Genomic DNA, 25,493 nt, shown 5'->3' on the forward strand with positions numbered 1-25,493 from the left:
AGGTCTGCATGGGTAAAATCCCAGGTTTGCCCATCTTAATAGCCACAGCCAAGCCCCACTATAGTGAAACTGCCCGGATCCCTCAGGGGTTCTCTGAACTGAATTTCATCTCCTGCCCTAAATTATCCTGCCTCTCCTTTCTTCTAACTTATGTAGAAGTCCCATCCATCCTTCTACTGGTCTAAACCAGAAACCTGGAGAATCCTTGACTGATCTCTTTAATCTCTCATATTTTCCTTCTGATTATCTTTTAATCCATTCACTTCTCTCCAAACCCTTAGCCACTGTCCACGTTCAGGCCCCAGTAGCCATCACCTGGATCATCACACCATTTTCCTAACTGGTCTCCCTACCTCCAGTAACTCCTCCTCCAGCCCATGTACTGCAGAGCTACCAGGGTGAGAAGGAATAAATCTCCTCACCATACACCTCCTTCAGCCCCACTGAGAACTCCTCAATGGCTCCCCTTGCACAGGGGCTCCTAGTCAAACCAAGGCTCCAGCCACTACTTCCATGTCATTTCTGGCCCGCTGTTCAGGTATCCTCTATATATCAAATAGTGACTAGAATGTCCTATTCCTCTGTCTTCCTGGAAAATTCCTACTCACTCAAGATCCAGATCAAACTGCTCCTCTGCTGTGAGGCCTTCATGTTCTTGTTGAGCAGAGCTCATTTCTTCCTCCGTTCTAGCCTGTGCTTCTCTACTGAAACGTCTGACACACTATGCTGCCTCTGTTATCCTTGGCCTGTCTCCCCACGAGACAGCTTCTAGAGAGCAGGAAGCACGCGATTATCAACTCTGGATCCACAGTGCCTCACAGGACCAGCCACAGAGCAAACAACCAAGGACCATTCAAAGAATGCAATGGCATAAATCAACAGAAGTGAATGGTACTCAGTCTTCTCTCCAACCAAGGGTGACCTACGAGAAAATGAACCCTTTCCATCAACATGGTCAAGGACATGCTCAGGCATGGCCCCAACTTCTTTCACAATGTCCACACCTTGAGACTGAGACTACATTCAAACCTCAAAAATGTCTTAGAACAAAAAAGATTGGAGTGGTCAGAAGCATGAGCCTCGATCACATCAAAGGTCTCTGAGCTTAGACTATCTTTGAAAATGCCTCCTTTCAGAGAGGCTAATTGGTAACACTTCTCTGTTTTCACTTCTCCTTCATGATTACACTTTCCCAGAGGGAAAAGAGTATGCAATTAAAAAAATCAGAGTTCAGTGCATTGTTATGTTACTGTGTTCTCATAAATGAAAAAGGTTCACCAGGACCAATTTCTCCATGGATATTAATCATGTTTGCTGCCCTTTGGTGGGCTAGTTGCAGAGACTGAGTTTCAGGAAGCCAAGCTGTGTGAGTGACAAACTCATTCAGAGCTACTGTGTACTTTGACAGCTTTGAAAAGCACTCAAGGTCACTTTCCGGCCTGAATGATAACAAGGGGGCTTGTTTAGGCTTCTGGTCTTGGCAGCCCTGGTTTCTATGTCCCATGGGTGAGCAATGAGCATCAAGTCACCAAGAGGAGCCCTAGGCTGTCAGCAAAGGAGACCAGCCAGCAGCAAGAAGCTGCCAACTCTGGGGACGCAGCTGCTCTAAATAAATGCACAACCTCTTAGGGAAATACAAGCCACTTGGGAATGTGCTGTACATGCCCTGGGAAGGACTCTGTTTTCCTGGCTCTGTCAAAGACACAAGAATTTCCCAGGCCCCCAGGATTTAGGCGTTTCTGAATCAATCTCTTTCTTCACCTCATCACTAATTAATCACCAGCATAGACCTATTGAATGTTTATTTGAAATGTCTCTTCCAGCTCAGTGGCTCTGTAGTCTCGTGCTGAAGTGCTTAGGCTATGGATCCAAGGGGCCAGTGTTTAAGCCCTGATTGTACCACTCATACTTCACACTAGCTGTGGTTTTGAACAAGTGCCAGTAATACAGCCTGAATTTCTCATTTATAACATGGAGATGATAATGGTATTAACCTGAGAGTGTGACTGTCAGGATTAAATAAAATAATACATGTAAATAGCACAGCATAATGCGTGGCACATAGGCCATTCTCAGGGATTGGTGGTGCTTGTTTTTTGTTTTTATAACTGCTCCTTTTGCTCCATCCCCTTGATGCAGTCTGGGCAAGGTGTGGCGAGGCCCACTCCACCCCACACCTGAACCTCACCTTAACCTCTGTCTCTGTATCCTGCCCAATCACATTCTCCCCCAGCCCTGCTCTCATCGGGCTGCAGCCCTGCCTGGATAATATCTTTGAACTATCTGCAGAGCAAGCTCAGATTCCCTGTGTGACATTCAAGGCCCTCCATTAACTGGCTCCAACCACCTTTCCTAGCTGTTTTTGGTCACTGAGCCTGCTGCCCGTTGTCCCCAGAGTCCATTGCAATTCATTTTCACTACCACGTTACTGTTCATGCCATCCCCTGCCCAGAACATCCACCCTTCTGCTGATCTGCTACTCAAACTCTGCTTATCCCTGGGCATCTAGCTCAACCCTCCCTGAAGCCTGCCTTGACTGCTGCCATTCATCCCTTACTTCCCTTCCTCCATGCTCGAGGATCCCCAGAGAAGTTTCTGTCTCTATCCTAGCATTTATATTGTCCCCAAGCAGGACAGAGTAGAGAACAGAGCACAGAATTAGGAATTTCAAGGCCTAGTTTTGGGACCTCTCTGCCATTCACTAGTCAGGTGGCCTTGGCTTGAACTCCCTCATGCATGAAGTAGGGTTAATAATCTTGGCTCTGCCTGCCTCCCAGGAATTCCTGGAAGATGACATTGATTCACTAATGTGCAGGTGTTTTTTGCTGCACCACTGTCAGATTTCATAACTACACACATTTTTTCTTATGCCATTTTCGTGGCTGACCTGTTTAAGTCTTGTCTTCCTAGTCATATCCAGAGGAAAGAGGGATTATTTGTTCTCCTCTCACAACGATGGGACCTACCATAGGACACTCAAATACTGACCTTGTATGAGGGATTTTTCATGCAGGCTATAACAGTAGTTGCCAGAACTTCAAATCTTACCCTGAGCAACGTCATCATATGTGTTCTGGTTGACCATCCGCTCTACGATTTTAGCAGCTTGCATCACTTTGGTGATATCATCACTCTGTGGAGAGGGAGAGGCGACAGGTTCTCTCATAAGCCAGCACATGAAAGGTCATGCCCTGAGCCATGGCCCAGACTAGCAATTGGGTCAGCAATGCCTTTCTGACACCACTTACCCCAGTTAGCTCTATAAAGGCATCTCTTCATGCCTTAAGGCCCAGCTCACCCCATCACACCCTTCTGGAAATGCCTAGCTCACAAGTAGCACAAGGAGTCTACACTGCCATACCTGGCTCCTGGGCAGGGCCTGTTTTGTGCTCTTTCATTCTGAGCTTATTCTGGATAAGGAATATCTTTGAGCACAAGACATGGTCTTGAAGAGAGCCCAAGAAGGTTACTAAAGCAGATAGTGGACAAGGCCAGGTAGGAGGCTTCTTTGGTGGGGACAGAGATATCTCACCAGCTCAGGCAATGACAAAGACTCCCATTAAAGGCCTCAGAGATTTAATCAGAGTTGAGGAAGACACAGAGGTCAAGAAAGGGGATAGAGACATGCTTGTACACAGGGAGTATCAGGCAGAACTGACGCCTAACCCAGGGCCTTATCCACTGCTCACACCAAAAAGAAAGCAGGAAGTTTCATGTCAGAAAAAAAATGACTCATTTTGAACCAAAGGACAAGATCATCATTCTGTGGAATTCCACAAGTCCACAAGGTAACCACCTAGCAGGTTATTAGAGGATCAAAGAGTTTGGGGCTGGCAAGAAAAACCCAAGAGTTTAGGGCAGGTGGCAGGAGTGAACCAGCTGAGTGGGCAGTCCTCCAGAGTGTCTCAGGAGGGTCAGACCCCTCTCGAGGAAGAGATTTCCCAGGAATGTCAGTATCAGGAAGTGGTTATTAAGAGAATGGGTTCTGGAGCCACTCAGACCTGTATTCCTATCCCATTCCATGGATTAGAAAAACCCAGCTAATAAGTGGCAAAGCCAGGATATGCACTCATGTCTGTGGAATCCAGTGCCTATACTCTCAGCCCCACACAGAGAGCCAGTTCCTCTACAGACTGGCCACCTTCCAGTTAAGGTTTCTGTAACCGTGGTCCCAGCACAGAGCCCATAGCCAAACCCTTGATGGATCTTCAAGTAAACCCTGACCCAGGCCAACAGGCCCTCTGAAGCCCCTAACCTCTAAGGAAATGGTGCAGGGGGAGCCAAGGGTCTGGACAGGGAAACCTGAAGGACAGGGGCTTCATCTTTCACCTCCAGTATCCAGCATGGTCATGATCACCAAGTACTTGGTCTATGGTTGAATGAAACGGAATTGGGGAAGTTTATATTGAGCCAAGACAAGGAATCCTCAAACTTCTCCTAAAATGTGGTTTTTATCAGGATCAGAGAATTGAGGTGGAAGTGGGCATACATCAGACAAAGAAAGCAGAACTTCCCTTAACCAATCTGGCTTTTCTATTCTGGGGTGGAGCAGAGCCACTTTTTCCTAGGGCTTTCTGGGAGCTCTCCAAGGTCCTGAAACCAGATCAACCAGATCCTAGTTTCCTGTGAACCTTGTTCTTCTCACCCTATTGCAGGCCACACTCATCCTGATTTCCAAACTGGGCCCTGTACTGGTGAAACTCCTTGCAGTGGCCTCTTACTGTAACTCCCAGGATGATGGCTAAACTTATGCTGGCTACATCCACAGTGAGCCCCCTAACCATGACCTCTGTAACAACTCCTACATGGCTCTTCATGGTAAATCCATCCCAGAGTGGCCACACCCATTGGCCTAGATTTGCTTGTACTTTCAGGACCTCTGACTGGCTTCTGGTCCTGAAGACTCACCTAATAATTGAGTGTAAATATGCCCAAGGACCAAAAGTCAAAGAGCAAATCACTGTCCAAACCCCATGAGCCCCTGCCCATGAAGAAGGTCCCCTATTCTCATATCCCACCTTACCCTGGGAAAACTCCCCAGCTCTTCCAGGGTGTACATCAGGTTTTCAATAGCATTTCTATCTTCTGTTGTCCCTTAGCCCGACAATACTGAATCTCTCCTAACCTTCAGATCTATATAAAATTTAGGGAAGGTGTGGAATGCTGGAGGCAGTTGTAGCTCTCTTCACATCTTCTCACAAGGAAAGAACTATTCATACTTCAACATTAGCCCCACCTCTTTGCCTGTCTGTGAAGTCCTCCCAGATAGCCAGGCTTATGTTTACCTAGGGGCCAAGGTCCAACTCAATCATTCTCTAACAGAGCCATGGTAACCCTCACCAAACCTGGGACTCCATAGATGTCATCTTCCTCATGGCCATCGTCCCCATTTTTTTAGCCACTGGTGTCTTTGTCTTCTCCTTCTCTTTGGTCTTTTCCTGCTTCTCAAGTTCATCTATGTAGGCATCATAGATCTCCCACTAGGCAAGGGCAAAATGAGAAAGATCAATGCAGGGCAAAACTTCAGCCAGTCAGGTCCTATTCAGCCTTTAGATCTTGAGGAATTGATCACACCAACCCCTGTCACATGCCTCCACATGTTGGCTCACTGTACTTGGCCCACTGTAATTATATATTCAACATCTGTCTTCCCTTCCAGCCTAGGACAGGAATGAAGGAGCTCTCAGGACATCTCTGGGCTGGGCTTTCCGTCCTGCGGCCCAGGGGCTTGGTTGTCAGCTGGAGATCAGTATTGTTCCAGCCTACAATCCCCACCCGGCAAAACAAATGGGCAAATATCAGGCTAGCTCACATTTTTCTTGTTGATTTATACAACTATGAACTAGGAAATTTTTTTTAAAAATCCCCCATGGAGATGGGATAAACTTATTGGCTCAGACCGGCTGTCCACAGCACTGACCATACCTTCTCAGCATAAAAAAAGATAAAGAGTTAGGGAACCACTGCTAATTGTATCTGATAGGAAGAGAAGCCCAAGAATAGTAGCAGAGGAAGCAGCAAGGGCCTGAGGCTGGGCAAATGGCCTAGATCACACTGTGCTCTCCAGAGTTGGGCCATCACTGCCACCTGGAGGCCAGATAGGCACACCTTACATTTAATAATTCACCTACGGGCCAGTACTCTGCACTGCCATGTACTTCAATGATATCTCAGTCTGAGCCCTCCAACAACCCTGTCAGGCTGCTTGTGGTCCTCATTTGACAGAGAAAGAAACAGGCATTAAGGATGACATGGTTTGGCCAGGATCTTACTGTATGAGAGCAAAGTTGGGACCTGAACTCAGTTCTCTCGGCACCATATCCTGCCCAAATCAGCATGCTTATCCAGTAGGACTTGGGGGAGGTGGGGACGAGGGTCAGCAGGAACACTGACGTTTGTTGGAAGGGCAGGGTTAGACTGTTAATGCTTCAGTCAGCCATGGGGTGCCATGGGTTACAGAGAGCCCATGGGAAGACATGTTTTCCCTTGGTCTTAGAGGAACTTCCAGAAGCCATGCCTCCTTCCCCCTTGGTTAGCCTTGCCCTGAGGGGCATGTGACTGATCCAGGGCTCACTGTGTGGGGATCTACTGTCTGATCTAGAGATTGCTGGGTAGGAGCCTAGTGTCTCATGTGCATGGTGTTCAGAGACTGAACAAGGAGCAGGAGGTGGATGGATGAGGAGGGCAGACTTTTTGTTGCCAAGCCAGACAAGTATGCATGGGCAACAGGGCAGGGGGACAGGAGGAAGTGATGATTTTTAGACTGGTTCAGGGTCTCACCTGATTGGCTGTGGCTGAAAAGTTTGTCCTGGGAGGAGGTTCCATCTGACATTCTCGGTCCTAGAGAACAATGACAACAGGAAACCTACAAGAAGCCCTTAGCTCCTTCTCACTTATTTCAGTGAGACCCAAATGTCCATGGGTGAAGCATTGCTGCTGGAGCTGAGGGCAGGGTAGGACACAGAACAGGGGAAGTAAAGAGGGCCAGGGCCAGAGCCAGAGCCAGGGAAGTAAAAAGTACCAAATGATGCAGTGAAAGCCTACATTTTCCACCCAAGCCTCCTTCAGAAGAAGCCTAAGCTAGAAAGCAGGGGTAGTGAAGCCTGATTGTGCCAGTTTCAACCAACAAAAACTCCAAGCAGGGTATGGACGGACCTGCAATAAATCAGGCCTGTGGCAGCTCCAGACCAGGACAAAGAGGTCTGCCTCTGGCATGCCGTTGGGCTAATTAATAACCCTCACCCTGAGAAGTCTTCTCCCTAACACTGGGGTCTCTGGCTCCACCAGGAAAATATACTCCCTCCCATTGTGTACCACCTAGATTTCCAAGTGTCAGCAGAGGGACTACAGAGAGTGATTAAGAGCTGCCAAAAACCCACCCTGTAGACCTCTGGCCTCCACTCACAGACTCATTTCTGTAGAACACTGCCTTGCACATGTGAGTCTCTCGCCTGAAATCCTGAGAGGCTCTTTCAGCCTGGTGCTCAGGGCCCTCCTCCTCCATGCTTACGAGCCAGGGAACTTGTCTAGCCCTTTTCAGCTAGTCTATCACAAAGACTGTCAACTTTGGTCAAACTGGCACCTAGCCTCACCTCCTGGCACATCTGGCCTCCTGTCTCTTCCCCAGATTCTGACCTCTTCAAGGCCAATTCAAGTTTCACTGTCTTCGTGGAGGGCTTCAGTCTCCTTGTTACTCCCTCTGAACTCCTGCCTGGATGACTTATAGACCTAAACACATGTTCCCAGCTCTTCTTGGAGAGAGTAACCATGGTGCCTACCCTGTCACCTGCCAGGCTGAAGTTGAGGCTGGGGCCAGGCCTGCTTCTTCCCTCCCATGCACAGTGCAGAGTAGTGAGATAAAGGGGCCGGGGTGGGGACTGTACCCGGAGAGGGTTGTTGAAGGTCTGGGAGGCTCTCTCACTGAAGTTGAACTGGTTGGTGAGCTTACTCTCCTTGGGCTGCTTAGGAGTCATCAATTCTTCTTCAATCACTTTTTCAGATGCCTGATGGGGGGTGAGGAGGGAGAGACCCACAGGACTTAGCTATGAGAAAAAGGTGGCAGGGAATTGGGAGTGGGGAGAAGTCATATCCTGGAATAGGATAGTAGTGGGACAGGGTGATGGTGCCAGAGGCACTGGTACTTGCAGCCTCTGACTTCTCACTTTCAGCCCCACCCACAATAAGTCAGCCCTGAAGCCTCCATCTACAGCTGGAGCGGGAAGGGGTAGGTAGGTTGGAGAGCAATACTACACAGTGTACCTCAGTTGCAGGAATATCTGTCTGACTCCCAGCTTCAGCTTCTCCTTCCTTGGTCTCTTCTTCTTCTTCAAGATTTTCTGTGTCTGAAAACACCAACCTGGCAGACTCCTGAGAACCTTGGTAGGATAGTGGTAATGAGCTCAAAGTTCAGGCCCACTTCCCCACCCCCTTCTGGGTTCCTGCCTTTCAGACCCCACCTGCCCCAGGGTTCTCCTCGGCCTGAGCCTCATGGGTTAGCTTCCAGACCTATCCAGGGCAGCCAGCTGTTGGATTTTACATAAGTAGATACTCTGAAGATTTCTGATGTAGTAATGTACTCCCTAGAGGAGCCAGAGAAAGGGGACCAGGCTGCAGCCCCAGGCTGCCCACAGGCCTACCTGTTACTAACTCATCCTGGTAGTGCTGCCGCCGTCCTTCATCTGAGTCTTTGGGGATCAGGTTCCCCACGTGGCTGTAATGAACTGCTAGTTGGTTCACAAAACCAATAAGCTTATAAGTGCCTTCCTAAGAAGAGATGGGTCTGAGTCAGACCAGGTGTCCTCAAAAGGGCTGGAGTCAGAATGTAGTCTGCCTTCATTCTCTAAGGCCTTAAAACAGTTTGTTAACAGAACTATAACTCACCAAATCCTCAGTTAGCCTGAAGTTTTCACTGCATTCCAGTTTAAAGAAGAGGAGGAAAATGAAATAAAGTTTGCTTATTTTTTTAAAAATACATTTTATTGATTTTTTACAGAGAGGAAGGAAGAGGGATAGAGAGCTAGAAACATCGATGAGAGAGAAACATCGACCAGCTGCCTCCTGCACACCCCCCACCGGGGATGTGCCCACAACCAAGGTACATGCCCTTGACCGGAATCGAACCTGGGACCTTTCAGTCCGCAGACCGGCGCTCTATCCACTGAGCCAAACCGGTTTTGGCATGCTTATTTTTTTAAGTTCTCATTAAAGATGTATTTTTAAATATCTCTCCTTCCAACTTTGAGCAGTTCTGGATTTAACTATCACTGGCTCCTACATCTATGCCAAGAGACCTGCTTCACCACACACCTCAGGTCACTCAGTCATCAAACACACCTGGCCTGGCCTTCTTTCCACTGTATTTAGTGGATGCCCGGGGTTGGAAAGAACCTTTGAGACACCAAATCCCTAATTCCCCTTTTGCATAAAAGAGGACCAAAAAATTGTAGAAAAAGTTGGGGTTTGGCACGTGTTCAGGTCACACAGCAAATTAGAAACAGGGCTAAGCTTAAAGCTCAGGCAATCTGGTTCGTTCCTTTTTCAACAAATAATTTTTTAAAATATATTTTATTGATTTTTTACAGAGAGGAAGGGAGAGGGATAGAGAGCTAGAAACATCAATGAGAGAGAAACATCGCTCAGCTGCCTCTTGCACCCCCCCTCCCCCCACCACACATACACACACTGGGGACGTGCCTGCAACCAAGGTACATGCCCTTGACTGGAATCGAACCTGGGACCTTTCAGTCCGCAGGCTGACACTCTATCCACTGAGCCAAACCGGTTTCGGCAACAAATAATTTTTGAATAGATACAATGTACCAGTAGTTTCTAGGTTCCAGGGATATAAAGCTTAGCAAAAACAGACATAACCCCTACTTTCATAGAGCCTATAGTCTCGTTCCTCTAGATCAGCGATTTTTCAACCTTTTTATCTATGACACACATAAACTAATTACTAAAATTCTGCCACACACCAAAATTGGTTGTGGTGATAGTTGCACAACTTGAGAATATCCTAAAAGTCATTGAATTGTACACTTTAAATGGGTGATTGCACTGTATATGAATTATATCTCAATGAAACTGTGGGATTTTTTTAGAGAAAAAAACTATTAATAGTGGTGGTCTCTAGAGAAAGGGACAGGATTGGGGAAGGTTTGGTTTTCATTGTACTTTTGAATCTTTTGAAATTCATACCATGGGTTTCTATTATATATTCAAAATAATTATAGATACATATTTAAAGAAGGAGTGTAATGTTGCTTTAGAGTCAGACAAATTAGTTCAAATCTTGCTTTGAATCCTGGTTGTATGACTTTTGTAATTTGTTTTACCTAGATTAACCTCAGTTTCCATAAAATAAAGATAAAAAATAGTCCCTGCCCTGGCCGGTGTTTCACAGTGGTTAGAGCATTGGCCTGCACACCAAAGGGTCTCAGGTTAAATTCTTGGTCAAGGGCATGTACCTGGGTTGCAGGTTCCATTACCAGCCCATATAGGAGAGTGCATATAGGAAGAAATCAAGAAATCAATTGATGTATCTCTCACCTCTCTCACCTCTCTCTCTCTCTCTCTCTCTCTCTCTCTCTCTCTCTCTCTCCCCCCCCCTCTTTCCCTCCCTCCCTCCCATTCTCTGGTGAGGATTAACAACAATGACAAAAAGTTCTTATATTAAAGGAACCTGAGGATTATTTGAGATATATGTAAAAGATCTAATATAGGACCTGTCACTAGCACACAGTAAGTATGGAACAAATGGATCTTAAGATAATAAAAAACACACACACTTCCACCTTAGCTCAGATTGTGCTTGGAAGTTTTCTTCAGTCAGTACTCACAGGAGCTGACTTTGCTAATGGCTGAAAACAGTGTTGTCCCCCTTAAAGATGTGCCGCCTAAGTGTCTACTAAGTGAGAATGTGCCCATACCACATGCACCAAGGGAAGGCCCTGATGGAATCAGCTGCCTACCTGGATGAGATGTCAGCAGACACTGAGAACAGAGCCTACTGGGGCTTTCTCCCAAGCAGGAATGCTGGGGGCAAAGGCCAGCTCCTGTCCAGAGGGGAGCTTGCACTCCACCCAGGTGTCTGGCTGGAGGACGACTCAGCTTCCAAAGACCCAGTAGTTGATTTAGTGAGAAATGTATTATACACATTGGAAACATATTTTTCTAACCAAATGATTGACTTCAGGCTCCTTGAAAAGAGTGGCTCTACAAGGTGCTTAAGACAATGCAATTAGCAAGACTGCAAGGGAGATTCAAAAAGAAATTTCAAACATCTCTGGAAAACTCCCTGTAAAATCTCAGAGTTCCAGCCAAAGAGCTCAGTTTAAAGCCAATCTCTCTAACAGCTGAGAGGCTTTCTCAATGCAGCAAGTCACTGCCAACCTAGGAGCACCTAGAGGTGCCTGCCCCAGAGGGATGACTTACTTTAAAGCTGTACCTGACGATGTTCTGGGGTGCATGTGGGTTGTTGGCTGTCAGAATTCGGGTAATCTCCTCCTTTAGCTCCTAAGGAAAAGAAATACCAAGAGGGTCATACATGGAGGGCCCCACCCCCCTCTGAGGCTTGGGAGGACCCCCCCAGGGGGCCAGCAGACATCTCACACCCAGGTTCTGTGCAGGCTCATAATCAGTATTATGGAACAACACACTCTGAAGCTGGAGGAGGTGGAAGGAACAAGAGTAGGATGCTACTAACTCACCGCATCAGTCAAATCCAGCTGGTCAGGGGGTCTGATTGTGGCTTTGGACTGGGCCCAGTCATCTGTCCCTTCTCCCACATCAGTTCCTGAATCTTCATCCTGGACAAAAACCTCATGAGGATCAGGAATGCCCAATCTGCTTGAAAAAGTGAGCATGCTGCAGGAAGCCCCTCATTCAGAAACCCCAGAAGCCAAGCTCTGCCCTGATACATAGAATACAAAATGTACAACAGACCACTCCTGAAAGAGCCCAAAGCAAATGCTCAGGCCAGAGTTCACATTGCCTTAAAGATCATGGCCGCCTCAGCCCGAGGAGTCAGGGCTTAGTGGTGGGCCCTTGGCCCCAGTGGTGGACCAGAAGAACTGGCTCCTCCCTACTGTCTCCCACACAGCCCAGAAGTTGATGGCCAGGATAAGCTGCCAAAGACAGGGCTTTATGCAGTATGAAAGGAAACCCAGCTGTTCTTTAAGCTACTTCAACTTTCATTCCTATTTTACCTTCCAATTTGCCACCTTAAGGTTACTCTTACAGCAATACTTTCAGTACTTGGTAACTTTAAGCCTCATCAGATCCTTGGAGCAAAAAAATAAAAAATAAAATAAATAAAACAAGGACTAGAAGTTTTTCCTTTCCCTGATAGACAGTTGAACGTCTTGCCAAGGTGGTCCACAACATAATAAAAAATATTCACTGTCACAAGCAATTAAAGATGTACAAAATAAGATAATGCAGTTTTAAACTATAAAACTGGTGAAAACTAAAAATGAACACCAACCAAAAAAAAAAAAGAAAAGAAAAGAAAACCAAACAAACAAAACTAATATCCAAGGTTGGTGAGGCTGTGAGAAAACGAGCACCCATAAATTATCACGCCCATAAAAGAGCAATTTGGAACTACTTATCAAAAGCCCAATAAGTGTTTATACTCTTTAAGTCAGATTTCTATGCATAGAAATGTATATTAAAAAAATAACCAAATATATGCCCAAAGACTTAAATGCATGAATGTTTGTTGAAGGATTGATTGTATTAGTGAAAAAGGGGAACATCACATGGATGAACTGATTATGGTATGGCCTTAAGGAATATATAATGAAATACTATGCAGTAATTTTAAATGATGCTATAAAAGTATGTTTATTGGCAATGAAAGGCACTCTAATATATCATGCAAAAAGAAGATTATAAAATAACATATACAGTTTGAAATTCTATTTGAAAATACATGTAATTTTATATATGCATGGAAATATCTGGGAGAATATAATATCATATATTAACTAAGAGGTTCCTGGGTGGTAGGTTTAAGAGTGATTTTAATGTTCTTTTTGCTCATTTGAATTTTCTTAAAAATATATAGTGCTATTCGCTTCTTGTTGAGAGATTGTGGTGGTTTCAGTACTTACTCTCTTCCTGGGTCCTTTGCCTGTAGTGATGCTCTGAAAGAAAGGAAACAGGAAGTTAGTCATAAGCGAATCTCCCAGGGGGTGTCAGAGACAGTATTACAGGGAGGCTTCTGCCCAGGGACCTTGCAGAGAGGGGACATTGAGCTTTCCCAAATCTCAAAAATAGTCCTCTCAGTGGCAACATGTGCTTCTTAGCCCAGCCAAGGAACCCTTGTATCTCAGGCAACCCATTCCACTATCAGTGGGACTGATCCATGGAGAGCAGCCAGGTCACTTAGCACTGGGCACATCTTACTTGTAGCTACAGTTCAACAAAACCTTTTTTTAAGCCTGTTTTAAGTGCTCAGCTCTGTACTAGGCATTAAGGGGATTTTTAAGGGAAGACTAGATTCCTAAACACTTGGGATGATTGTAAGTTCTTTACGAGCATGGACTATGTTTTGTACACTGCTGGCTCATAATATAGTAGGTGTTCAAAAATACTTGTTAAATAAATGAATGAATGCCATCAAGCCCATTAGTAATCATGATCCTGAAGAAAAAAAAATGTTTTTCCTCTCTGGGCCTAAGTTTCCTTATCAGTAAAGTGCATGGGATTGGATGTGATGACCTTCCAGTGCTAACGTGCTCAATTTTTATGTTCCCAAGATCAGCTCGCTCAATTCAGCTTGCTAAACATTTGTTTAGCATCTATTCATATATCAGGCACTAAGCTAAGCAGTGGGACAAAGACGAAGAGAGATGATGTCCCTATCCCAGTTTGCTCAGGGTCTATGGAGGGCAGAGTGCTCATCATTTACTTACTCACTTACTCATTCAGCATATGTTCCTTTGGAAGCCTGCTCTGTGCCAGTAATAGAGATATGTACGCACAGCGTGCTGTAGGGATGCATGGAGGCACCTACACAGCCTTAGGTGCACAAGAAAGGCTTCTAAAGGTGGAAATTTCTTAGCTGGGTATCAAAGAGCAAGTAGGGGTGTCCAAGTGGAGAAAACGTTTTTCAGAAGGGCTTTTCAGAAGAATACAGCATGTAAAAAGTCAAGAGGACGACAGAGATAGTAAAAACAAACAAAAACCCTGCAGTAGCTACATAGAACAATAGGTGTTTCAGATGATCCAACGAGAGGGAGATGAGTGAAGGCTGGAAATGTGAGGGAGAGGCTCTTGGAAAAAGCCAGCCCAGAACCCTGGGGGCAAGGTAGCAGAGAAGCCAAAGGGCACATGTTGGTGGCAGCAGGGAAAGAGACCTCTGCTCCCAGCTCTCGCTGACTACCTGTCTGATCTTGGGGAAGTCTTTGGGCCTCAGTTTCCCAAACTGTAAACTGTGGGCATTTGACTAGATGGACTCTTACAGCCTTACATGCTAGGGTCTGTGGGAGAGGTTTTGGTGGCGGAGGGGAGAAAGAGGATTCCGGGGGGCAGGGCGGGGGGGAAGTAGAGTATGTCTCAGCTTGAGCTGAGATTGTTGCTGCTAGGGCAGGCAGCAGGATTCAGATTTCTGCCAGGTTACCAAGGTTTCCAATGATGGGAACCCTTCTCTGAGGCTAAGCTGCATGAGCCAGAAAGCTGCTTTCCCTTGAAGGGCCTCTGATCCCTACAGTAACGAGATGGAAGCGCCACAATGCCCAACAGCTTTCTGGCCCACATCAGAGCACTGGAGGGCCAATCCCAACCCAAACTGCCAGCTTTAAATAGAAAACGAGATCCAGTTACCACTGCCCCCATAAATATGTCTGTAAAACATTTATCTGGCAATAAAAGAACTGACAAGGCAATTTGAGTGTAATTGTTTTTGGCAGTTGGACATATTTCAATTAACACACTATAAAAGCCACACTATAATAAATGCAAAACAGGCCAATGAAATCAGCTACAGCCCTGACTTCCCAACCATGGCGGAGATTGAATGTCAGGCTGCCACTTTGGGCCCTTGGTCTTCAGAAGGAGAAGCCTGAGACAGACAAGCCTGAATTCCTGAGAAGTTTTTGATGATTCCTCCCAGAAGCCATCAAACCACGGAAGAAGGAAGTCCAAACTCCCCTCAGAACTCTACCATCTGGCCACAAGTCTCCGTTCCAGCCTGCTCTCCCACCCTGCATGTGCTAGGACTTGAAGATGCCCAGTGAGGCTGCTCACATTTCCTAAGCTTGGCCTGTGCTTTCCACCTCTATACTTTGCTTTGACCATTCCTCCTTCCTAGGAACGCCATCTTCCCCCTCCCCCCTCCCTGCGCCCACTGTCTCTGCCTAACAAAACCCTACCCAACTAGCCTCTACTGTCCTTCATCTAACCCTGACATATTATCACCTTCCTCCTCCCTCCCTCTACCCTTCCCTTCTCACTTTGAGCAAAGCTCTGCCCCACCTTCCATCACTACCACAGGAACTGGTCAAATAGACATTCTGTTGTCTCTGGGTTTTGGTCTGCAAACGGGGACTATATCACAAAAAGGAACACAATACTGCAGTATTATGAATAGACGGAAGCTTGGAAATTCCAGCAAGGGAGGTCCACCATTCTATACTATTAACCAAAGAAGTCCTCTGCTGTTGGAGAGATCATTCTATTTGGCCAAGGAGTGATGCCGGAAGAGGAACCATGCCCCTCCCACCCACCCCCCACCCCCCATGGCAGCCAAATTAACCCAGGCGATCAATGTGATAACAGATGTCCCAGCCTGAATTCCTTCTTAGTAGAGCATTTACTTTTCTATTCCAGTGTGAGCATCCTAAGGGCAGCAATTGGTAACAACACAGCTGCCTAGTAGTCACTTCTCAATTCTCTTACAGGACCTGACATTGCTGAGTGCTCCCTCACTCCTTCTTGAAACTTCTCCAACTTTGTTTCCATGTCACTAACCTCTCCAATAGTTCTTCTCAACATCCTTGACCCCTCTAGGAATATGTGCTTGACCCTATAGTCTTCTTATTCTACACTCTCCTCTCTTGGGGAGTGTGTAGAATATTCCCACCCATAGTTTCATCTTCTACCTTATGGTAAAGCTCACATCTATTTCTGTAGCTTGGATTTCCCAGAACCTCACATTTAAATTGATGACAGAGTATTCAAACTCAATATCTTAAAAACTGACCTTATTATGTTCTTTATCCACTCCAATCATCATATTCTTTTTTCACCCCAAACTTCTATTTTTTTCTAGTATTTCCCATCTCACTCAGCACACACCATCCATTCAGTCACCCAGGTTGGAAATTGGGAGCCATCAAAGAAACCTGCCTTTTCCTCACCCTCCCATTAGCATCAGATTTCAAAGTCTAACAATTCTCTTTTATATCTTTCCTAACTATCTTTTCCAGTTATATCCCTCTTAATTTAGGCCCTTACTATCTATTCCCTAACTACATTTGATTTTCCCGACTTTAAGGATAATTATATCATTATCATCATGCTGAGCTATTGGGTACTTATTCTGGGACAGTCACTAATTTATATTTTTAAATTATCTCATTTAATCTTCACAAACATCCTATGGGGCAGGAGCTATCATTATTCATATTTTACAGATGAGGAAACTGAGGCATAGAGAGATCAGGTAACTGACTAACAATAACCAGGATTTGAACCCTAACTAATCACTATTTATAAGTGATCTTTCTAAAATAAATCTGATCATGTCACTCTCCTGATTTAAAGCCTCCAAAGACGTCCTCAGTCATGAGATGAATCCCAAGTTCCCTAACAGCATCCACTTCATCTCTGACTCTTTTCTTCCCACAGCAGTGGGAGGATGCTATGAAAATAAAAGTTTTGGTCAATGTAACATGATTATTGTTGCCACCCATTGGGCATTTACCTGCACTTAGAGCTGTTTTGGTATATGACTCATAGAATAGTATAAGCAACCCATTTATCCCTGAGCATATTTTAGGGGTAAGGAAATAAAAAATTCTTAGCTGTTCCTAATCATGAAGATTTATTTTTTTAAAGTAGGTGTACCCATGAAGCCCAAATGTGGGCTTTGAAGTCAACTATACCAGGGTTTGAGTCCCCACTGCTAGTTCTATGACTCTAGATTTGCCTTCTCTGAACCTCAGTATCCTTACCTTTAAAATAAGCATCATAATGACACCCTTTCAGACAACCATAGGCTTGTAAGAAGGATTAAGTGAGTTGATGCACAAAAAGTTCAGAGTGTTGGCTGACCAGAGTTTGTGTCCAGTACATGATAGTTGACAGCATTATATTTCCATTTTAGGCCCTCCCTGCTCTGCCCTCAGCCACACAGGATCTATGTGGCCAGTACCCACCATAGGGATGACTAGACCCTTCAACAGTTCACATCTCCACGGAAGAGTTCAACGCTGAAACATGATTGTTCCTGGAAAGAGGGGCTCTTCGAAGCATGTAAACCCACAGACACTGCATCCTTCTGCCTGGGGCCCAAGAGACTTCCTTTACCATTTCAATTGTCTTGGTCCTTATTTTAAAACTCACTAACAGGTTTCCATTAAGCTAATTTGAAACTAAATACCTCACCAGCTTGCAGTTTCCTGTTTCTAAAAGGGTAAAAGCTCTTAGTCCCAAAGGAGCAGTAATTCACCAACAGATCTTCCTCTTACTAAACAAACTGCATTTCAACTTTCTGAGCCTAGTACAGTGTCTAAAGCACACAGAAGGCACTTAATAAGTGTAGTGGGAAGAGATCTCTAAATTTTAAAACACTTTGAAACAGGCACCATCATACACTATTTTGGAAGCGCCAACTGACACAAACTTTTTATAGGGTTATTTGAATACCTATCAAGCTTAAATGCAGATACCCCTGAACTCAGTAATTCCACCTTCTTGATATTTTTCTGTAGAAATATTCATACACATACATAAGATATATGTACATAATTGCTCACTGCAGAATGAGAGCTTTGCAGGGTAGAGTAATCTTGGTTGTAGGTCCTTACCATTCATCACTTTTAATGTTTCTTGCACTTGCATCTGGCCTGCAAAGTTTCTGTTGAGAAATCAGCTGACAGTCATATGGGTGCTCCCTTGTAGGTAACTAACTGCTTTTCTCTTGCTGCTTTTAAGATTCTCTCTTTTAACCCTTGGCATTTTAATTATGATGTGTCTTGGTGTGGGCCTCTTTGGGTTCCTCTTGTTTGGTACTCTCTGTGCTTCCTGGACTTGTAAGTCTATTTTTTCACCAGGTAGGGGAAGTTTTCTGACATTATTTTTTCAAATAGGTTTTTAATATCTTGCTCTCTCTCATCTCCTTCTGGCACCCCATAATACGAATGTTGGTACCTTTGAAGTTGTCCCAGAGGCTCCTTACACTTTCTTCATATACTTAGATTCTTTTAACTTTTTGCTCTTCTGATTGGGTGTTTTTTGCTTCCTCATATTCCAGATTGTTGACTTGATTCTTGGAATTCTCTACTCCACTGTTGAATCCCTGTAAACTGTTCTTTATTTCATTTGGTGTATGCTTAATTTCTGATTGGTCCTTTTTCATGTCATTGAAATTCTCACATAGCCTGGCCGGCATGGCTCAGTGGTTGAGCATCGACCTATGAACCAAGAGGTCATGATTTGATTCCTGGTCAGGGCACATGCCCGGGTTGCAGGCTCAGTCTCCAGTAGGGGTCATGCAGGAGGCAGCCAATCAATGACTCTCTCATCGTTAATGTCTCTCTCTCTCTCTCCCTCTCCCTCTCCCTCTCCCTTCCTCTCTCTCTAAAATAAATAAAAACATATATTTTTTTAAAAACATAAAAAGACACATTATGGGTTTTTTTTGTTGGTTTTTTAAAAATATATTTTATTGATTTTTTACAGAGAGGAAGAGAGAGGGATAGAGAGTTAGAAACATCGATGAGAGAGAAACATCGATCAGCTGCCTCTTGCACACCCCCTACTGGGGATGTGCCCGCAACCAAGGTACATGCCCTTGACCGGAATCGAACCTGGGACCCTTGAGTCCGCAGGCCGACGCTCTATCCACTGAGCCAAACCTGTTTCCGCAACACATTATGTTTTTTAAAAAAAATCTCACTAAGATCCTTAAAAGCCTCACTAAGTCCCTTGAAGCTCTCATGAAGATCCTCCCCAGTCACCTGAGCTGGGCACTCTAGGTGCGCCCCTGTGTGGACTGTGTGCACAGCCTTGTAGTTGAGCCTTGATTGCTGTTGGCATCACTGGGAGGGGTTGACCTCCAGGCCAATTGGCTGTGAGGACCATCTGCAACTACAGTGGGAGAGCTGCTGTGCAGGAGGTGAGGACCCGCTGTGAAGTAAGGCAGGCTGGTGCTAGAGCCTGGTCTTGGGCCTTTTATTGGTAGGTTTGGGGCACACTGTCACCGGCTGCAGCTTGAGATTTTAGCAGTCTGAAGCTTGAGCTAGGACAGGCTATTCATATGGAAAAGCTGCTGCAAACAGCTTGGGCAGTGCTGCAATTTGGATGAGGCGGGGTCTCAGGGAATCCCCAGGGTGGAGCTAACAGTGTGCTCCAGGCAGACTGAGACTCTGATGTGGCTGCCAGTCAGCCCTGCGACAGGGGAGGTCCCAGCACAGGAACCAGGACCCTTGTGAGCACCCCTGTCTGGGAGAAAGCCACTCCTGAGTTTCTCCCCGATGCCAGACACTCCAGTTCCTCTCCCAGAGCCGCCTGGTGCTGGAGCTCAGAGGTAACAAGTCGGAGTAAGTTTGTGCACGGGCCCTTGAAATGGAACCCCTGGGTCTCCAGCAGCCTTGTGTCAGTCAGCCACAATCCCTGCTGGTTTTTACAGCCCATAGTTGCAGGGACTTCTCTTCCCAGTTCTGGAACCCTGGGCTGGGTGTCTGGTGTGGGGCTGGAACCCCTAGCTCCTCACGTGCAGCCTTTGCAAAGATGATCTCCCTCCCGATTAAAAAAGCAGCACAGCCCTAACCGGTTTGGCTCAGTGGATAAAGCATCGGCCTGCAGACTGAAGAAAGGTCCCAGGTTCGATTCCTGTCAAGGGCATGTACCTTGGTTGCGGGCACATCTTCAGTAGGGGGTGTGCAGGAGACAGCTGATCGATGTTTCTAACTCTCTATCCCTCTCACTTCCTCTTTGTAAAAAACCAATATAATATATTTAAAGTAGAAACTTAGAACATTAATTTTAAATATTTCTTCTTTTCTACAATAGGCATTTAAAGCTATACATTTCCATTAAGCACAACTTTTGCAGCTCCCCACAATTTGTGATGTTATATATTCACTAGAGGCCCAGTGCATGAAATTTGTGCATGGGTAGGGTCCCTAGGCCTGGCTGGCGATCAGAGCCTCTCCCGCCTCCACAGTAGCACTAAGAAGCAGTGAGCAGGCAGGCAGTAAGAAGCAAGGGTCCTGGACTGCAAGAGGGATGTCTGACTGCTAGCTTAGACCCAACACCTCTGACCAATCCAGCAAAGGTAAACTGCATTTATATATATATAAAAAAAAGCAGCACACATGGGTGTCGGGCCACCCCATTCCGCACCTCCCACTAGTCTCAATGTGCTTTCTTCTTTACTTCTCTAGCTATGGGACTTCCAGTTAGCTTTCAGGTGGTTCTGAATGATAGTTGTTCTGTATTTTAGTTGTAATTTTGATGTGATTGTGTGAGACAGCGAGTACAGGCGGTTACCTACACCGCCATCTTGGTTCTTTGTCCTATTCGTAATATTTTAAAATGTAAAAGCACAAATATTCATCAATGGAAATCTAACTAAATAAATTATGGCATAGAATGGATTACTATGCATATTATTAATTTTTTCTTTATCCTCACCTGAGGATATGTTTTTACTGATTGATTTTAGAGAGAGAGGAAGGAAGAGAGAGGGAGAGAGAGAAACATCGATTACTTGTCTCCTGTACATGCTCCGACCAGGCATCAGGGAATTAACCCATAACCTTTGTGTGTATGGGACCACTGAATCACCCAGCCAGGGCTTTTATGCATATTTTAAAAAGAATGACGTAAACTTGCATGCATTGTTATGGAAAGCTCTCCAAGATGTATTATTAATTTTTTAAAGTGACAGGCATAGATCCATCTGCTTACTTTAAAAATGTGTGTATGCTTGTTGAAATGGCTGTCTTCAACAAATCAACGAACAAGTGTTGGCAAGGATGTAAAGAAAAGGGAACCCTTGTGCACTTTTGGTGGGAATGCAGATTGGTGCTGGGAAAACTGGACACAACAGGGGGATGACAATAGAAATACTTTCCAGTTATACTGGTATAGCATCTTTCAGTTTACTAAACATTTGCAAGTATATCATCTTATTTGACTCACTAATATTTTGTGGATTAATGTTGAATTTTGTCAAAATTTTTTCCTGAATCTATTGAGATGTCATCCTTTTTTTCTGTTAATGTGAAGCAGTACCTTGATTTTTTTTTTTTAATGTTGAGCTAAGTTTGCGTTATTCAGTAAACCCTACTTGGTCTGATATATTCTTCTCTTTATAGATTGCTGGAACAGATTCACTAATATTTTGTTGGATGTTTTACATCTATGTTCATGAGGAATATTGGCCTGTCATTTTCTTTGCTTATAATAGCTTTCATTTTGTCATCATCAAATGAGTTGGGTCTTGTTTAGTTCTCCTCCACTTTCTGTGAGTCTTTGTGTAAGATTGGTGCTATTTATTTCTTACATATTTGATACAATGAAACCATTTGGGCCTGGAGTTTCTTTGTGGAAAGGTTTTAAATTATGAATTCAATTTTTTAAAATAGGTATGGTGTTTTCATATTTTCCATTTCTTTCTGTGTCACTTAAGGTAAATTGTGTTTTTTTAAGAAATTTATTCATTCCATCTAAATTTTTAAATGTATTGACATAAAGTTGCTGATAATATTCCCTATTAAGGATATTAATCCTTTTTAATGTCTGAGGATTTATAGTGATATCTCATTTTTCATCCCTAATATTGGCTGTTGTACTTTCTTTTTTATCTTGATAAGCTTTGCTAGGTTTTACCAATTTTATTAATCTTTTCAAAAACCAACTCTGGTTTTGTTAATTTTCTCTATTATTTTTCTCATTGTTTCTATGAAATAATAAAATAAATGAATAAGTCAATAAAATAAATGGAATTGATTAAATAAATCTTGCTTTTATTACTTTGGATTTAATTTGCTCATCTTTCCCTATTTTCTTAAGGTAGAAACTTAGAACATTAATTTTAAATATTTCTTCTTTTCTACAATAGGCATTTAAAGCTATACATTTCCATTAAGCACAACTTTTGCAGCTCCCCACAATTTGTAATGTTATATATTCACTAGAGGCCCAGTGCACGAAATTTGCACACGGGTAGAGTCCCTAGGCCTGGCTGGCGATCAGAGCCTCTCCCGCCTCCACAGTAGCACTAAGAAGCAGTGAGCAGGCAGGCAGTAAGAAGCAAGGGGTCCTGGACTGTAAGAGGAATGTCTGACTGCTAGCTTAGACCCGCTCCCCATGGGATTGAACCCGCAACCGAGGTACGTGCCCTTGACTGGCAATCAAACTCATGACCCTTCAGTCTGCGGGCCAAGGCTCTAACCACTGAGAAAAACTGTCCTAGACTGTAGTATGTATCTTTTCATCATTCATTTATTTACTCAATAAATTCATTCAGTCATTACTCATTCATCCAATATTTATTAGCACTGACTATGTGCCAGATAGTAGGATAATAGCTAAAGAAGAACCAAGGTTGAGTAGGTCCCACTTCAAGGGTTCTCAACCTAGGAGGTGAGATAAATGGAGCATATAAGCCCACCATACAAACCAGAATCCAGTGACTCCATAGTAGGACAAAGTATTGCAAGACACAAAGCAGTGAAACCAAAGTTTGATCAGTAATTGTGTCCTTTGCTTGCTTCTTCCGTACAACTCTGTCTCAGCAATTGGGAAGACTGAGTACTCCCTACAACTTCCTAAGTGACAGAAAACAATTTCATGTGGCTTGCTCACAGCTGAAGCCAGAGAATCAAAATTACTCTTCAGCATTAGCTTGCAGGCTGCAAATCCCAGGGATAAGCACAAGAGCTCTCTGCCTTTATTATTTGAGTACCTGGCATGCACTGAGTACTAACAATGTACTAGGCTCCACAGCAAACAGGGGATGAGACCAAGTTCTGGCCTCAGATGCTCACAGCTGTTTTGTAATCTGATAATTGTGCATGACAAACCTCAGACTGTAAATCTGAAAATAGCATGACTGTAATCATAACAAAATGGAACAGCCATTGGCAAAATTTGTTTTCTAGTTATCACTTCCATAAGGAATTCCATAACACTGCTAGAGGAAGAGAAGAAAAACTCTCAACTTCCTGCCACCAAACCTCTGAATTGTCATCATTTGCATGCAAACCTTTCTCCGTTCTCCTCTCCTGTTATACTGTTCCACCTTCTGTCCATAACTCATCCACTCCCACCTCCTCAGAGACTTGGCTCTACCCATTATTTTATCTGTCTCCTTCATCTTGAACATCTTCAATCTGTGCCAGGGTCCTTCCCCTTGGCATTTAACATATTCAAGTTTCACTTTCATCTCTAAAAAATCCTATCTACGTGGTCTTTACTGCCTTTTTAGCTCAATTCAGTCTGGCTTTTACCTCTGAAATTGTATTTTCCAAGGTCCCCAATAACTTACTAATTATTCTATGTCTAGTTCTTAGCTTCCTTGACCCCATACTGACCACATACTCTATAAACACTATAAACTCATAAACATGCTCTTCCTTAGGCTTCTAGAACATTATTCTTCCTTTGTCTTCTAACTTCTATTCTTATCCTACATTTTGGACTCCTTTGTCTTTCCAAACCTTCCATCATGTCATTCCTCCTAGAAGTATTCCCTGATTCCCCCAGAATCAGTGTTAGGATCTCCTACCACATGCTTCCATAGCACCCTATGCTACTTCCCCAACTACGGTCCATCATCCATTCAATAAGCATTCATTGAGGTTAATGTGATGGCCACTGTGCTAGGAACTAAGAATACAGATGTGAGCAAAAACATCCACAGGCCCTGCTATCAAGGAGCTCCAGTATAATAAGAGACACATACAGTAATAATTACACAAACAAGTGAATAATTATACACTGTGATACATGCTATAGAAGAAAGGATCAAGAGCAATTAGACTATATAATTGAGGAACCTTAACCCTATCATCATTAACAAGGCAGAAGGCACTGGAGTGGGTTGTAGGGATTGATGTGTGGGCTGAAATCTTAGGAGTGAGTACCTGTGTAAGGGAAGGTATGAAGAGTGTTTCAGAAAGAGGGAACAGCACATAGAACCGAAGTACAGCGATCATAGGGAAAAGTGGTACAAGTGAAGGCTTAGAGATCCAAGTAGGCCTTGGCCCATATAGGCACCTGAAGAGTTATCTAAAAAGTTAGTCCTTGTCATAAGGGCAATGGGAAGATACTGAAGGGTTCTGAGTGGAAGATGACATAGTCAGGTTGATGGTTTGAAAGTATCAGTTGATGCAGTGTAAAGAATAGATTGTGAGGGGTGTGCGTGGGTGAGGGGCATACAGTTACAAAGCTTTCACAGCACTCTGGGTGAGAGATGGTTGTAGGTTGGGCTAGAGGGGTGTCAATGAGTATGAAAAAATTGGTTTAATTCAAGAGATATTTAGGAAGTTTAGGGGCAAAGGTTTCTCTTTAGGACTTGACAAAGGAGAGAGGTATAAGGATAATACTAAAGAGGAAAGTCACGAGAGTGAGGATATCATACTTTGGACATATAGAAACATATCAACTTCTCTTAGATTCTGCTCACCCTCTCCTGTCCTCTCTTCTATGGATCCCAGGCCTAGTCACCAGATTCAAAATCTCTGAATTATCTAATACTCTCTTTTGGCCTTGTACCCATTCTTGGCCACTCGCCCCTACCTAGTCAGCCCTCATCAAGATCAATAGTACTACAAGTATTGTCTCAGAGGGGTCTCTGGAGGGACAAAATGATCCAAAAATGTGAGTCTTTTCTTTAGCTCTTACAGGCAAGTGATGAAAAATTCTAGACTTTCAAATTTTTTATGGTAACCAACTGAGTTATAAAGGAGTACTAAAATTTGTTAGTCATAAACTAAAATTAGCTTTTAACTGGAGTTCACAGAAGACTCTAATTCAGTTCTCTACTAAGAAGTCTGGCTGCCAGGCACTATTTGGCAACTTTGCAAAGCTCCTCCTATACATACACACATGCAGCTAGTTAGAATTCTCGCAATTTTCAGGAAGGACACTTTGTTATTGGGGTATTACTAGTGATGTTTTGAGCTGGTCATGGTTTATGGTGCTTGACATTCATGCATTTTAATGACACATTATTATTCATGGAGCTTTATCATGATCAATTTAATATGCCATGAGTTATTTGATTAACCCTCTGGGGTAGAGGGATACACTTC

At 44.1% G+C, this 25,493-nt stretch overlaps 1 protein-coding gene across 1 annotated transcript in view; it reads right to left on the reverse strand.

Annotated features, from left to right (window-relative positions):
* The window catches only part of DNAI1 (dynein axonemal intermediate chain 1), a gene marked incomplete at both ends in the record, with an annotated part of 35,607 nt that extends 23,603 nt beyond the window's left edge, over positions 1–12,004 (reverse strand). Inside the window, 9 exon segments of the mRNA XM_079790832.1 lie at positions 3,049–3,133; positions 5,346–5,480; positions 6,781–6,840; positions 7,884–8,003; positions 8,260–8,367; positions 8,629–8,763; positions 11,434–11,514; positions 11,709–11,807; positions 11,993–12,004. Coding sequence (XP_079646958.1) covers positions 3,049–3,133; positions 5,346–5,480; positions 6,781–6,840; positions 7,884–8,003; positions 8,260–8,367; positions 8,629–8,763; positions 11,434–11,514; positions 11,709–11,807; positions 11,993–12,004 — 835 coding nt within the window.
* Between the last annotated feature and the right edge of the window lie 13,489 nt (positions 12,005–25,493).

Source organism: Cnephaeus nilssonii, assembly GCF_951640355.1.
Source record: "Cnephaeus nilssonii genome assembly, chromosome: 14".
NCBI classification, from domain to species: Eukaryota; Metazoa; Chordata; class Mammalia; order Chiroptera; family Vespertilionidae; genus Cnephaeus; species Cnephaeus nilssonii.